The 17,187-nt window shown below is 42.6% G+C and overlaps 1 protein-coding gene across 5 annotated transcripts in view; it reads left to right on the top strand.

Moving 5' to 3' along the window:
• The window catches only part of SLC39A11 (solute carrier family 39 member 11), a 536,505-nt gene that overhangs the window by 76,690 nt on the left and 442,628 nt on the right, over nt 1-17,187 (top strand). For all 5 annotated transcript variants that reach the window (XM_088474528.1, XM_088474527.1, XM_088474529.1 and 2 more), the window contains one exon: nt 5,542-5,580. In XM_088474528.1, coding sequence (XP_088330654.1) covers nt 5,542-5,580 — 39 coding nt within the window. The remainder of the gene's footprint in view (nt 1-5,541; nt 5,581-17,187) is intronic.

Raw genomic sequence — 17,187 nt, 5'->3', positions numbered from 1 at the left:
TAAATACATGGGACCCCTATGCTTTTTGTCCCCTGTATTTTCACAACCATGACCGGCAGTGAAAAGCCTGGGGTTGGTTGTGCTTCTGGGGGGTGGGGGCACGCGTTTTATATTGCACATATTCAGATTTTTAACAGATGCATGGATGGATCTAACTGATGCGTCCATGTGTGTGTCTTGATATGATTTTGTCAGGTGTATGCCAAGTGCCACTGAGCTCCACTGTCCTGCACAGCCTGCTCTGTCTTCCCGCGTACATGCCACTCTGTACCCCCCATCCATATTGCTCTGTTCTCCCAAACGTTGCCACTCTGTCTCCCCCGCATCCGCACCAGTTCTCCACCCATCTGCATCACTCTGGCTTCCCCCATCTGTGCTGTTTAATCCCCCCCCCCCTCTTCCGCGCCTGTCTTCTCCATCCACCCCACTCTTATCCCATCTGCGCAGCTCTATCTTCTGCAGAGACCTCAGTTGCATAGACTGCATGTGTGCTTTCCAATGAGCACACAATTCTGTGAATTAACAGCTCCACCATTTTGTGAGTGACAGCAATCTCACTCTGTGAGAGTGCTGAATCTGCAGTTAACCACAGGGTGTGATGGCATACCATATCTGTATTGCGCAAGGAACACGTCCATTAAGGAGTCAGCCTTAATGATTGGAATTTCATTGCTTTTTTAGTTTGAGTGGCATAAATTCAGTAGGTTTTGTTAAATTTCATATCATGTCTAATGGGACATGTGAAACCGTAAGATCTTTTGTCTGTGTAAATATTACAATTATATATATTATTCCAACCATTATACGACTGACACATTGCCAACACCTCCAATAACTGCTGGTGACAAAAATTGCAAAAGTCCACTTTAAAAAAAAAAAATTAATTATTGGTTAAAAGTGGGGTTAGAGTGTAAATTCTAAATGGGAAGGGGGAGAAGGACAGGAAGTTGATTCTGAGGGAAAGAATTTGTTTAGTAATGCTGCCCATCCATTAGGTGATTAAACCTAGCGATGGAGTGATAACGACGGTTGTTATCACTCCATCGCTTGGTATTCGGGCAGTAAAAGGTTAAAAACGACCAGCGATGCGCGTGCCCGCTGATCGTTTTTAACATTTGTCATCGCCCGAACATGACTGTCAACCTGACGACCGCCGTCAGGTTGCCATGTTCGGGGATGAACCCGCCACCATATAGCAGAGTACCAAGAGCGCTGTCACTCACCTGTCTAGACGCTGCTGCCATTGAATGTCTGCTGCTGGGAGCCACTGAGGAGGGGGATCCTGCAGCCTGCCGGAGACCAGTGCCCTGCTGACTTTTGTCACCGTCGAGGACTGCTGCCCGTCACCACCGTCGAGGACTGCTGCCCGTCACCGCCGAGGACCCGGGAGGAAGACCTCTCCAGACTTCACCCCGCGGGAGACGACGGCGTCATAATCGTGCCGTCGTCCCCGCATCGCCTAGTGGATGGGCACCTTAAGGGTTACTGCATGTCATTGGCTAGCCAAGAGGAATTCTAGTTTATAAATTGAGCAAGAACTGATTTATGTAGTGTGACCACAGTAATAATATGCCTAATCAGTTTGTGTTAGGGATTTGTGGAATTGGGAAGGGGTGAGAAGGAAATATGTTGTATAAATTTGTATAACCATAATATCAGTGACAGAGGATATCAAATTTAAGATATCTTTCCAGAGTGGCTGGAATTATTAGACTGCTCCAAATTATTTGCAGAAAATACTCTGACAGTTGTTGTTTATATTGTCATTACCATAGATTTGGATCATTACATATGAAGTGTTCCAAAACAGGTAGCTTGACCATTGAAAAAAAAATAAAACAATATTGCCATTAATCACCACTATATGCCAATAGTTCAAACCACAAATATTTTTCTTTTACAAAAGACAACCATCTTTAAATCATGGCGGACAGTGATTTTCACGTGTGTAGGCATTTACGCAAATGCAAATAACTGAGGACTGAGAGGTGGTAGAGCCTTAAGACAAAATTGTTCTCAGCAAAATTTTAGGTTAAATTTTTGGTATTGTGGCTTTATCAAAGGAAGAGTAAAAAGGATCTCTTGTGGATCTCTTGTGTCCTGTATTTGCATGTGGGACTGTTAAATAAAATTTTTCTGTATTGCATAGACCTTCCAGATTTATAAAGCCAGGTAAATATTATGCGATCCATCCTATGACGTATCGTTCCGACATGGAGCGATATATGGTGTGGATCGTATAGTGTGTACACTCGATCGCAACGTGCACAGCGGTCGTCATCCCATCTATTGTGCTGCACAGTAAATAGCACTATGCAGTGAACAACGTGATGCTGCATGGAACGATATATCGCCTGGTCATACACCCGATTGTGTAGTGTGTAGGCTGGTGCAATGTATAGTTCCATAGCGTTGTGCCGTCACTGAGTACACACATTGTATAGTGTGTACCCAGCTTAACAAAGATACTTTTACAGATACATTGTGAGAAATGAGGAAATGTTAAATAAAGTTTGTATTTATTTATACAGAAGGTTTCATGTAATTCTCATAAGTGACAGAGATCCGTTTATTAATTATTGTGTTTTAGACCGGATAATTATAATTTTCTTACTGCTGCTTATCACGGAAATAAACAATTATTTACCATTGGAATGTATAAGAAAAACACATTCAGGAACAGGGGCTCTGATAGTCGTTTCCATGACCGCCCACGCTACTGCACATGCACCATCTGCTGACTGCGCATGTATGAGCAGAGTGTGCCGGGGAGGGATATCTTGCAAATATTTTGTGATAAATAAGCCCCAAAGTACGAGGGTGGTTCCATAAGTAAGGTAACAAGACCTCCCACCAGGCCAGAGCAGGTAGACCACTGCTTCTCCTCACTGCCATTAGACTGCACCTCAAACAGTCATACTGTCCCAAAATAAGTTGTAAGATGGTGGAGCTGGAGGAAATATGGTCAAACATTGAGGTGCTTAGTGTGATCAGATTTCCGCGTTTAAAGGGCACATCAGCATCTGAAATTTTGTCACCAACCTGTCGAGGTGTGAGGTGATGACGTTATGTTACGGTAACCGATTTGGGTTTAGTGCATTGCATTTGATAACGCCAGGCCACACTCAACCAACCCCACGTGTGAGTTTTTACGGCGCTATCACTGGGAGGCACTGGCCCAACCTCCCGACAGCACTGACCTGGCACTGAGTAATTTCCGTCTCTTTGGCACAATAAAGAAGCACCTGGGTTCCCTTTCCCCTATATTTATTTTCATTTTACTTTCTTATTTCCTCTTTCCCACTGTAGCGGTTAAGTTCAGATGACCAATGGGAGACTGAGGTGTTGTAAACAAGTAAGATTTTTATTCCAGAGTTGGAAAGGCATAGGCAGTGTAATGGCTTCTTACATAAGGCAAACACAGTTTAGGAATAATAAATCTGCTTACATGAGACAGCAGTTCAAACCAGCAGAGTATTCACATCACGGTCATGGTTCAGATTGTCCAGCGTAGAGAGAGCTGCTGAAAGTGCAACCTCTCCCTCACATTCTCACTGACTGACTAAACTTACCAGGTTTTTGTACCTTAGCTGGTCTTAATTGAGGTAAGCGTGTGGTTCCTCCCTGGCTACAGGAAGGTTAACCCTTTCCTCAGAATGTAGGAGAGACATACTTAGTCACACCCACCCTTATATTTCCTTTTCCCCATAAAATAAAAAGATGTATTCATTGTTGTTATGTATCTCTTTATTGACATGCTTTATGTAATAAAGTTTTACATTTTGCTGTAATACATTGAATACAATAAAATGTTTTCCCCCCCCCAAAAAAGCACCTGGGTGGAAGGTGATTCGCAACCAACGGTTAAGTTCAGCAAGCCGTCATGGCCTTGACACTGATTTCTTCTATGCTGGTATCTGTACCAAGGCCATACTATTGATTTATACCTATATGTACGAGTTAAGTAAATTTACGCAATGTGAGGTTTTGTAACCTTATTTTATTGAACTACCGTTCTTATTGAAAATTTTAAGATCTATTTAGAAAACTGCATTACCAAAGGTTCTTTGTATTCAAGAGTGTGTTTTGCAGATGGGTACATATATTAATGATATTGGAAGTAAACAAAAGTGATGGCTGTATGATATTAATGAACTGAATATTTAACATGGTTTCCCACAAATGTATTGAAAAGTTGTGTTTACTGCTGCTGTCTTTTTATTGTTGTTAACGAGGAAGTTGCAAAAAAGCTTTAAAATATCTGTAAAGCATTCATTATTTTAGTTTTGGATTATTAATTTTCAATATTTATTTTTTGATTTTATTTTTTTCTTTTAATTAATTCATAGGGACAGATACAATTTCTTAGTGTTTACCGCACCCGTATAGCTCAATGCCTGGAGCATTTCAATACTACATTTTCCTTGCACGCTAACCCATAGATTTCGCATTAAGGGGCTTATTCAATTAGGTGCGAAAAGTCCCGTACTTTTGGCATGCCGGACTTTTCGCCGACATCGCTGGTTTTCCATGTGGAAAAGTATTGCGCTCGTCCCCGCTTATTCCCGTATTCAATTAGAATTCATCAAAAACGGGACCCAACGAATTCGGACTTTGCGAAAAGTCCTGTCAGATTTGGGGTAATCAGCCTGACACCCCCTAAAAGATGCACTGACATTGGAGATCACTATAGATACCCCCGAATAGGCCTACTGAAGGTATTTGGGGTCTCAATAGCTGCTAATTAGCGTCTTTGCAAAATTAGTGAAGAATAGCATTTAGTAGTTCTTTTAGTAGAAAATAAGTAGTCCCAGCAAATTTGGGGTACACTAAAATGAGTGCAATAATATTTTAAAGTTGCTAAAATTAAGTTTGAAAAAATGTAAAAAATCCACCTGCCGCTAGCAGCTGCAATTTTAAAAACACCTGGGGCATACTTGGGGACCCCCCTGGAGTCTATTTTGCTAGTTTTTAAGTTGGTCCCCCAACTTTGGACTTTTTTGCCCCCTTTTTCAAAGTAATTTTTTGGGGTGTTAAGTATTTTTTAAACTTTTTTGACACCGTTTACCTTTGGGGGCTGTCCCAAGGGCGCAGGGTGGTTCAAGCAAGTTTGCACCCCCAAAACCCCAATTCTGCACTTTTTTTTTGACAACTTTTCATAGGCGAATCTTTTTCGCCTATTCCAATGCATTGACTTTCCCCACCAGCGAAAAGTCTTTGTAATTGAATACGAGGATAAGTTTTCGCCTGGCGAAATGTCACCGGCGATACGTTTCCGCAGAAACTGACTTTTCACGCGTAATTGAATATGCCCCTATGTGCCCGAATCTATGGGTTTCCCCATGCTTTAAGTCACCATGGCTAATTGAAACTGCCCCATATTGTAGATTATTTGTTTATGTTACTATTACTGTGAATGATAAGACTGACCCAAAAATGCCCTTTGAATTGGGAATATAAATAGGCAGCGATTTGCTGCTGAAGTGCCAGCATTTGCCCTTTATTGAATCCATTTAAATGTTCCCTTTTTTTTCCCCACAGAGGCGGATCCTGGATGGAAGTTTGGGGTTTGCAGCTGGGGTAAGTGCTCTAATCTTTCATCTCACCTACATTTTTTTTTAATACGTGCTGATTACTTGGTAGAGCCTTAGGGGCTGATTCAGAGTTTGGAGCAAAGCAAAAATAGCCAGTAACTTTGCACCTTTCCAAACCATGTTACACTGCAGGTGGGGGAGAATTAAATGTGCAGAGAGGAGGATCATCCATCTACTGTGGATGTTACTACTTTGGTGAGGGCGGTTAGATCAGTCCTAGATCTTCAGGATGATGAACCAACTCATAGTCAGAAGCCTCTAATGTTCCTGAGTCTGAACAGCTCATTTAGCTTTATTGAGGAGGCATGTGGGAACCCTGATAAGCGATTTTATGTTGCTAAGAGAATAAAATGATTGTACTCATTCCCACCTTCGGTATGCGCTAAGTGGGAGGTACCTCCTACTGTGGATGCTCATGTAACAAATTTAATCAGGAAGGCTACATTGCCTATTCCACCGGCTTCTTCTCTGAAAGATTCCGTAGATAAAAAGATTGAATCTTCTCTTAAGGCTTATTTTTTTTCATCATCTGGAGCAGTTACCCGTCCGGCTATAGCTGGAGCCTGGGTAGCTAAAGCAGTTGAAGAATGGATAGGGGCATTGGAAAATTCCCTACCAAATGCTACCACAGAACAGATGATGAATATCTCACTTATACAAGTAGCAGCTTCCTATCTGGGAGGAGATGCAGTGGATGCTGGAATTTTAGCTTCTAAGGCATCACCGGCATCCATAGTTGCACGTGCGCCCTGTGGTTAATGTCTTGGAAAGCTGATACAGAATCAAAGAGGGCGCTGGAAGTCTTACCTTTTCATGGAAAGGTACTCTTTGGAGCAGAGCTGGATAGCATAATCTCTACTCTGGCGGCTTCAAAGTCAGCAGGTCTGCCATCTACGTCATATAGTAGAACTAAGCGGGTTTCTTTTCAGTCTTTTCGTCCTCAGTGGAAAACCAATAGAGAGACTTCCTCCAAGCCGAAGAGCTTTCTTAAGTCTAAGCGACAAACTAAGGGGTCTGGCCAGACAAGTCGTTCAGCCTCTAGGCCAGACCATAAGCCCTCGGCCTGATGGAGCGGGCCTCCTCCTGTGGGATCCTAGGGTTGGGGGCCGACTTCTTCAGTTTGCGTATTGTTGGCATCAAACAACTACAGATGCCTGGGCCCGAGAAGTGGTCTCTCAGGGGTATGCCCTCACTTTCAGGAGACACCCCCACCAGAGGTTTTTTGCCACAAAGCCTCCATCTGATGAGGGCAGGGCCTTGGCTTTTCAGGCAATTCACTCCATGCTGCAGGCAAGGGTGATAACTCCAGTCCCTATTTCTCAACAGGGAAGTGGTTATTATTCAAATCTATTTCTGGTCCAGAAACCGAATGTCACCCTATATTAAATCTAAAAACACTCTACAGGTTTATCCAGGTTCCCAAATTCCGCATGGAAACTCTCCGGTCAATTATTTTGGCTATTGAGCCAGGAGAAAGCCGAAAAAAGAAAGGAAATAAATGCGCAGTAAAAGGGTAAGGGTGCAGCTTAGTCAATGCACAAGAGTATACACCCAAATCAATACTCAATAACATACAGAAAACAAGAAATGTGCACAGAACCTAAAAGCGCTCCCCACTTAACATGTATACAAAAAAAACACCATTGTGTATTCACACAAGGATATAAACAATAATAACCAAATATGGCTGAACTTGGTAGATCGTTCAAGTCAGTCCTAGGCAATTCAGGTGTAAGAAATTCCACTTCCTAGATTCCACTGATCTGACTCTGTTATGAGCTTGTGCCCATTTACCCATATTGCAACACCATATGCATGGAGGGATACAAGAAGAGAAAATAGAATAATAGTGCAGTTAGCCTTTAAAACGATAATTTTAATCCCAGGTTTGCACTTACAATAAACAGATGAATAAAAAGCATGTAACACAATCCAATGGCAGATACTGCGGCCAGCACCAGTCGGCGTGTAGACATCAATCCCAGATGTTCCCAGGGAGCAGTCAGATCGTTACTCCGGATGTTCAGATCCACTTAGATGGAATACACATGAACATGAACAGGCTGCAAGTGCCGCAATAAGTCCAGGAGGTGAACCCCGCTTAACACGTTTCGGACAATAGAGGTCCTTCGTCAGAAGCGTGGCATGGAGCCGTGAGATTACATGGTTTCCCTGGATATTCAGGATGCATATCTGCATGTTCCAATTATCCCATACCACCAGCAATTTTTATGGTTTGCTGTCCTTCAGCAACATTACCAGTTTCAGGCTCTACCCTTTGGCCTTTCTATGGCTCCCCGGGTATTTACCAAAATAATGGCGGTCATGACTGCCTATGTCAGGTGTCAGGGAGTCAGAATACTTTCATATCTGGACATTTTTGATATTGGCACAGACGCCGGGGGTGTTGCAATACCATATTCAGCTGACCATAGCCTGCCTACAAAGGCACAGCTGGCTCATCAATTGGAAGAAATCATCACGTTCTCCAACACAGCAAATGATTAATCTGGGAGCGTTACTAGCTTCTCAGGCACAAAGGGTGTTTCTGCCAGAGGACAAGATTGTAGCATTATCAATTTGGATACACAAGCTGATACGCAGGCAAAGAGTATCCATTCTGTCAGCAGTGCAGATGCTGGGATCAATGGTATCGACCTTCGACATGGTGGGCTATGCTCCATTCCATTCCAGGCCTCTGCAAAGGTTGATTCTCTCCAGGTGGAACAGACAGTACCATTCAATACAGTCCAAGATGATCCTTCTCACCTCAAAGGTTCGTCACTCCCTCTTGTGGCTAGAAAAGGAGCATCTAAACAAAGGGCGCCCGTTCTGGATTCCAAGTTGGTTTCTCCTCACCACGGATGGCAGTCTTTGAAGATAGGGGCAGTGACGGGTCATCACACATTTCACGGGAGATGGACAGATCAAGAAAGTGATCTGCCAATAAACATTCCGGAACTGCGAGCAGTATACAAAGCACTTGTCAGGGCACAGGACCTGCTTCATCGCAGGCCTGTCCAGATCCAATCCGACAACGCAACGACAGTTGCCTACCTTAATCATCAAGAAGTCATGCGGCCATGAAAGAAGTGACAAAGGTTCTCATTTGGGCAGAATGTCATCTTCCGGCCATCTCGGCAATATTCATTCGAGAATACTCAATTGGGAATTCTTAAGTCGCCAGGACATGCCGGAGAGTGTTCTCTCCATCCGGGAGTGTTTCAGCTCCTTATAATTAAATGGGGTCTACCAGAGAGAGATCTCATAGCGTCACACCACAACCACAATATCCCCATCAGCAGCCTTTGTGGACGCACTGGCAGTAAGATGGGAATTCATTTTGGCGTATCTCTCTTTCCTCCAATTTCTCTGCTTCCAAGAGTTCTCAGGAAATTCAAGCAGGAAGGCGGAACAGTAATATTGGTGGCTCCAGCTTGGTCCAAACGTAATTGGTTCACCGAAATACAGAATCTGTCAGTAGACCGTACGTATCCTCAGGATCTGCTAACTGACTTCCCCCCGTCTAGCTTTGATGGCGTGGCTCTTGAAACTTCCATCCTAAAAACAAAGGGATTTTCAGACGATGCTTAGGGCAAGGAAGCCTGCTTCTGCCCGCATCTATTACACAGTTTGGCATTCCTTTGGTCACTGGTGTTCCCATAAGGAATATGATCCTAAGGCAGTGGTTCCCAAACGTTTTTGAATCACTGCGCCCTAGAGTATCAGCATTGTTTTCATGGCACCCCTAAGTTTTTAAGCTTGTTATTGAGAAATTCAGAAAAAAAATCTAGTAAAACAGTAAAGTGAAGTAAATTGTGCTTGGCTGTCATCCTTAGGTTCAGTTATGTGGTAGTGGACAGGTTTGCTCTTCTGTTTGTTTACATATTTACAATATATTGACTATAAATAATTTGATTTGGTGCTGGACCACCAACCTGATGCACCCCTGCAAGTGTCCCAAGGCACCCCAGGGTGCCATCGCGCACAGTTTGGGAACCACTGTCCTAAGTTATTCAGAGTTTCCAGGATTCTGTCTTTTCTGCAGGCAGGATTAGACATTGGCCTCCACCTGGCTACTTTACTTTAAGAGTGTAGGTTTCTGCACTATCAATCTGGTTCCAGAAGAAGATTGCTTCATTACCAGATGTTAGAATTTTCTTCCAAGGAGTTCTGCTAGTTCAGCCTCCTCTTGTTCCACCGGTAGCACTGTGGGATTTGTCTTTGGTTCTTAAGGGGTTACAAGCGTCCTCATTAGACTCTGTAGATTTGAAGTGGTTGACCGCAAAGACAATTTTTCTTCTTGCTATCTCATCTGCTTGTTAAGTCTCGGATTTGGCAGCGCTCTCTTGTCGCTCCCCATTTTTGATTTTTCACCAGGATAAAGCTGTTCTTCGTACAAGGGAAGGTTACCTTCCTAAGGTAGTGCCCGTTTTCATGTGAATGAAGAAATTGTTGTTCCAGCTTTTCAGGCTCCAGACCTTTCTGAAGGTGAAGCCTCCCTGGATGTAGATCGTGCTCTCCGAATTTATGTGGAGCGTACAAATTCTGTTTAAAAATCAGATTCTCTTTTTGTATATATGTTTTTCACAAACGAGGATGGCCAGGTAGTAAACAGATTCTGGCAAGATAGATACGCATGACTATCTCTCAGGTGTATACACAGGCTGATCTTCCTGTCCCAAGCACGGTGACAGCGCATTCTACTTGGTCTGCAGGGCCATCGTGGGCATTCAGTCCTGGTGCCTTTTGAGGGAAGCAATCGGGAAGCCGACTGCCTAAATACCGGCAGCCGGCTTCCCGACTGTCTTATCCCGGCATGGGTGAAATGCCGGGCATCTAGATGTAGACGCCCGCATTTCCACGACGCCAGGCGCCGCGAGCGGACAGCCGCGGGGGGGGAGGGTTAGGTTTAGGGCTCCCGGGGGGGACTTAGGGTTAGGCACCCCCCGGGAGGGTTAGGGTTAGGCTAGGGGGAGGGAGGGTTAGGGCTAGGCACCCCCGGGGGGGACTTAGGGTTAGGCACCCCCCCCGGGGAACAGGTTTAGGCAGCGGGGAAGGGGGTGGCTAGGGTTAGGCACTTGGGGGGGGGGGGGGGGGGGGGGAGTTAGGGCTAGGCACCCCTAAGGAGGGTTAGGGGGGTTAGGTTAGTCTATACTTACCTATCCACGGTCGGGATTTCCAGCGCCGTCGGGCTTCCGCTGCTTCGAACTCTGCTCCTGTTGGGCTGCCGCTGACGGGAATCGAACCGCCGGCGGTATATCATACCCATTCCCCTTTTGATGAACAATTATGAAAGGCTGCCACATGGTCTTCTGTCCACACTTTTCTTAGGTTCTATGCCTTTGATACTTTTGCCTCTCAGGATGCTTCCTTTGGGTGACGAGTTCTCCTTTCTGCTCAGGAGCGTCCCCCACCCTAGGGGAACTGCTTTAGGACATCCCCATGGTATCACTATGGATTCCTATGGACCCCGAAGAAGAAGAAGATAAGAAGTTTTTAACGGTTTGGTGCCTGGTCTTCCAACCATAATATCCCTGTGGACCCTATGGACCTCGAAGAAAGGTTGTTATCTAGGAAAGTCTACCATAACTCTATATATTTACCCTGCATGCAAAAATTATAAATGTTTTTGAACCCCTTTGCAGTGGAACATGGTTGTTCCAGACACACAGTTTCTTGCTGTTTTAGCTTTGTTCCCACCTCAGAATCAGCCCATTACTATTTTCCTCTAATATGCAACAGATCAGCCCATCCGTTATGTTATGGATTTCATAGCAGTCCCTGCATTTAGCATGTATTGGATCCATTTTTCTATAATTTTCAGTAGTTTGCATGGTCATTGTGCTCTCATAACCAGTGAATAAAAGAGAATGTTACAAGACTGTGATTTTGACTGACACATAAGAGATTTAAATGTAGTTATAAGTCTTATCACTCGCGTATGTTTGTTTTTTACTTTTAAGCTGAATTTGAAATGAAGCAACGAAGTCTAAAAATATATATATATTCTTGTTTGGTAAAGTACTGTATGAATGTTCAAACTGTTGCCTTTACTGAGACGATCCATGAAAGATATCTGTGTTCATTCCACGTTATATATCACTTCTTTGAATCCATAAATTCTGGCCTGTTTGCAGATATGTGTACTACAGCAAACTGTTTTACCTAATTATTTTTTGAGTAACATTTATTTATATAGCACCAGCATACTCAGTAGTGATTGACATAGAGTGCATAAAATAAAAGTTGAGATTTTCCATTTATATAATAACTGGCAATCTCACATGCTGTCCCCCATCCCTACCAATGGCTCTCATAGCTGCGACTGAGACTGGACAGATCAGGAAAAGAAAACTGTGCCGGCACAGGTAAGTATTACCGGGGGGGGGAGGGTGGTCTGTGGTGACCCAGCATATTCCAGGTCCATATTACTACTCACATAATATTGTTCACTGTCGGCATTATTGTGTGGTAAGAGAAGCCTGCAAGATTATAATCATAGTAGAATGTCAGTGTTTCACAAAATTTCCTGTTCTTGTCCCATGTCCTGCTGCTAAGGATCACTTCACAGAATAATGTTTGTCTGCTTAGTGTCTTAGTCATGTTGTTGATCTCTTTGATCCCTTTTAATCAAAGAATATCAAGCTCTGTGTACATCCTCTGGGACCAGCTTAAGTTTGGTAGCAAAATTATTTTTTTTCACATTGAAGGAATGCTTCCCAGAATACCTCGCAGTGGAGCCATTTATTTTTCTTCTGCGCATGCGTCCAGATCATATATGCCGACTCTTCTGCAATGGCCGGGAGGCCATTGCAGAAGAGTCGGCATAAAATCGGGTGGTGCTCCTCCTGGATGCCCCGCCCCTGCTTTACAGTGCTGAAAATCTTGGTATACCAGTATTGGGCACATACAGCGATTTGTATACAACTGTCAATATATGATGGTACTCACCTCTCAAGTGTGTACTATATGGATTGATAATTTCCAATTCATATATCAATGGTTATTATCCTATATTTATAATAAATTAAAATTGCTTTATTTAAAATATAATTCTAAATATATTTTTATACATTGTGTCATTATTCCCACATCTAACATAGTATGTGTGGAAATCCTCACACAGCTCTAGACTATTAGCTAAGGTTGCAAACACTGTTGCCTGTGCTCATCATCCAAAACTGGCAAATTAAGCCTATATTTTTTGCACTCCCTCCTCCTACCCTGTGACCTGTCTAATTTTGTTTTATTATTTTACCCCCCTCCAGTGTCATACATTATTTTACCCCTCCCCCACTGATGGTATACCCCTTCTCTCTCCCCCACAGGCAGAGCGCAGCGGAGCGTGCGTCACGGGGGACTGATGATCAGCCCCCCCCCTGCTGCTATTGCTGCAGAGATCAGCCAAATAGTGGTTAGATGGTAACTAAGTTCCCCTCTTTGCACTGTGATCCCCGGCACATGCGCTCCAAAATGGTGTTTGCTACTTATTTCTTTTTCTTAAAATATGCAACTTTATACTAGCTACTTTGCAGCAAAAATATTTATTCAAAGTACTTTGTACACTACAAGCGAATTAAGACGCAAACTTCAGGAAAAAGTTCAGCTGTGTCCTTACTCAGCTTTGTTCTCTGCGTGACACATTCACTAGAGTAGCGCCAGATCTTGCTCCTTAGGTTTTGCTAGTGTACTGTATTTTCACACTGCTATCACTACTGTACTGTGTATATATATTTTTTTTAAATCACCTTTTATTTGAGCATCACATCAACTTACAAACATTGAGCATGATATGTCAAAATATACAAGAGCAAAAATGGAAAAACATATATACATGTTCGTAATCGTATACAGTAATGTACAATAATGTACATAAATGTGGTCTTGCATATGGCTAATACGCCCAGAACCATTAGGGAGTATATATCTAATACAATAACTGCTTTTAAGTCTATGGGCCGTATTCAATTAGCGGTGAAAATGGCCATTTTTCGACAAAAAAAGGCGACATTTTCAGGTAAAAAACAGGTGAAAACTGCAACAGGCGAAAAAAAAAACGGAGAAAAGTTTCCATCCCAGACCTGGAGAAAAAAAAGCAAAACCCCTATATTTTTTTTTTATTTAGCTAGTCCTGCGATCTGTGGGACTTGCATTCATGGGACTTGCATTCATCAGCCCATACACCGGAGGTAACATTGTGGTGTTCTGAATTTGACCTGTATTTATTTTACACACTTTCAAGAAGAATTAAGAGTCATAAGCATATTTCTTTGGACTTTTTAAAAAATGTTTGAATCCGATCGATTTTTGATACATTCAGAACCTATACAGCTACTTGTTGTGACAACTTAGTGCTATTCTTCATACATACAGTGCTTTGATTTCTTTCAATAATTGCAATTGCTACTATACAGATAATTTGCACTAGTCATTTGTCTTTGATATCTTTTTTATTTTTCTATCTTTTTATATATACAGATTAACATGTGTTTGTAAAAATAATAGAAAATGTGTTGATTATAACCATACCCTCAGCGCAGAATTCTTGTTTACTTGTTATTATCACAGACATAATAAATTGACTGTTGCCAGTCATTAGCATTCTTTGTGCATTTTTTCAACAGTGCCCTATTACCCTAATAAATATTTTGCTGCCATTAAGTGGTTTTGTATTTTAAGGGTATTTGTCCCTTTGCCTTATGTGCTTTTTATTATGCTGGACATACACCTGCACGATTTCGGGCCGATTGCCCGATTTTCGACGAGTCATATGATGGATCTTGTGAAAATCGTGTATTTTTTTTAGCAAGATACGATCTGATGCGCGCTCCCGCAGCTCCTATAATCGGATCTTATGATCAGCGTTGCTGTAGAATATGTTTGTCTGCTCTTTGTACAATGCCAGTTAAAACATATTTAAGAGAAGTCATACCTATTATATATGTTTGTCTATTTTAACTTGACATGGGTTTTTGTTTGTATGTTACTAACGGATCAACCTGAGTTGATCTATTTGATGTTCTCAGGAAGCATGCCCATCCTATCTCATCGCACTAACATTTAAAAATGTCACACTGAACTGGTAAAAGGAAGTACTCATTATGAACAATTGGTGCAAATTAAAAGATGCGCAGCTTTTCTGATTATGTACCTCTCAGCAACACACACAACTCCTACCCCATTCATTCAATGGGGATCTTGTCACAAACTGCTTTTATATCTCAGACAATTGCCTGTTTCCCATTGAATTAAAGCTCATTGTATTTCCACTTTAGAAGCACTGCTTCATTAATTTTCACTTCAGTCGTTCTCCAAAAATACTACTTGGTTTAGTATTATTTATGTCCTAGATTAATTGTAAGAGAGCAGGACGTTGTGAATATTTTTATTATTAGTTGACATTTTGCTACAAATGCTTATTTTTGTAAAAGTGGTATTGTAAAACGTGTTAAAGATATAGGGGAAAAGGACAGTTTCTAGTATTTATGATCAACTAGTGGCCCACAGGTAGTAAAACACTGTATGCCCACCTGTTGAAAGGGAAGTCAACGCAAATAGATATAGAACAGGCAGCACTGCACGGATTACAATTTAGAAAAAATACTTGCTCAGTCCAGGCTTCTTATGCAATGTTTCAGACGTTTATTAAATCTTTAAGACATCGATGAAAGATGTAATAAATATCTGAAACTTTGCGTAAGAAGCCTGGACTGAGCAAGTATATTTTCTATATTGAAATCCGTGGAGTGCAGTATATATAAAATCATTAGTTTCTATGTATGTTCGCGATAAAGTCGAACTACTGAACCGATTTTGATCGAGTCTTCACTGAAATGTTCCTTGATATCTTCCGAATAATGCTACTCAGACTCGCCAAGCCGCTGCGCAGCAGCAAGCATCCTGCAGTGCGTCTCACTGCCGCTGTGAGTGGATCCGGTCACTTTTTACGGGCTCTTGCTGCGTAGTAGTATCCAGCAAAGTCTCTGCTCGGGCGCCAAATGTGACGAGAATTGCATAGACCGGGTAAAATCTAACAGAAGCTATATTTCCTCACCACAGGCAGGGGCGGATTTGGATAGAAAACCAGCGTGGGAAATATATAGAGGCAGCCCTAAAGGGGTGGGGTCTATTAAGGGGGCGGGATAACTCCCTCATACTGCCGGATTCTTAGTCGGTGGCAGTTACGGCCTTCCTTGCGTCTTTTGCTGCGTCTGCAACTTTATGCTAATTCTGCTATAATGCCCTTCCCTGGTGTACATCTGTGCGTCCGAATATGCAAGGACTGAGATGCCCACTGTCTGCAATCATGCTTTGTGCACGTTTAGACCCCACCATCAGTCGCACCAGTGACATTTTAATTGCTCCATTTCTGCACAAACCTGCTGCTCCACATTAACCTCATGTGAACGCAGGCTGTCTCTGTCACACTATATAAAGGAATGTTAAAACTACCTATAGAGCTTATCATATGGAAATTATTCCAGCATACTGCACAACACTCAAGACTTCTTCAAGAGATCATGGACAAATTACTTTGAGGCTGAAATACTGTATAACAACAAATGAAACTTAACGCAAGAATACAGCGAATTCCCCTTCTTCCATATCAACTGGTGCAATGTAGTGGTGCAGATAATGCATTTTCGCTAGTCTAGATTGAATACTAGTCTTGATATTTACTTTAGATTTTAATTTTAAATCTATGTTATGTCTAGTAAATTTACTACCTGTACTCAAAACCTTTCTTTCCCAATGTATTATGTACTGTGTAGTAGTTATCATCTTCCCACTTACAGGGGTGCCGCGGCCGAGAAGTCCAGAGTCTTTCAGCCAGAGTCTGACGGCTGCGGGGGGGGGAGAAACGAGATGTGGCCGATCACCAAAGAAATTGAGAGCTTGGTGATTGATGAATGATGCCTGCATGTGGGGAGTGATGTGGGCGGAGCGGAGGCTGCGCTGGCTGACAGAGTTGATGCGGGCTCTGGTAGTGGTGGATTGCCTCACCCACCACTCATCTTACCCAAATGCAAATGTGAAACAACAAAAAAAGTAACAGGGGGGGGGGTCTGGTCTTCATTTCAATAGGGGTGAGCAACTTCTCAGTGTTTTGTTTATATATCACCCCCAGTATGTATATTACCATGCCGATCCAGTCCCAAATATATGTATCCATGATGCCCCAGGCTCATGTGTGTCTTTTGACATCCTTATGCATGGCCTTTCTCTTTCCTCCTTTGCCCATTACTCCTCCTTTTATATCTGTCCCCCCCACCCCTCTACTACTTTTACTCTCACCACCCACATCTCCCCTGTGCCCTTTACAAACCACTGTTCCTCTTGCTCTGCACTTTCTCCTGACACTCCTTTTTTACACTTCTGCCCTTTTTTACCACTTACCTTTGTCCTCCTCTTCTGCTGAAGGCGATTGAGTCCTGCTGGCAGCCGATCAGAAGCGACAGAGAAACCTGAGGATGGCAGGTAAATACAATCTTCTTGTGGGTTAACTTCCATACCTGAGTGACAGTTCTGAGTTTTTTTATTTAGATTTAGGGGCCTATGTATCAAGCATTTTCTTCATAAAATTATGTAG

The sequence above is a fragment of the Taudactylus pleione genome, unplaced genomic scaffold (assembly GCF_031769625.1).
Source record: "Taudactylus pleione unplaced genomic scaffold, aTauple2 ptg000016l, whole genome shotgun sequence".
Taxonomy (NCBI): Eukaryota; Metazoa; Chordata; class Amphibia; order Anura; family Myobatrachidae; genus Taudactylus; species Taudactylus pleione.
The sequence above is the reverse complement of the archived record's forward strand: the minus strand, read 5'-3'. Positions and strand labels throughout refer to the sequence as shown.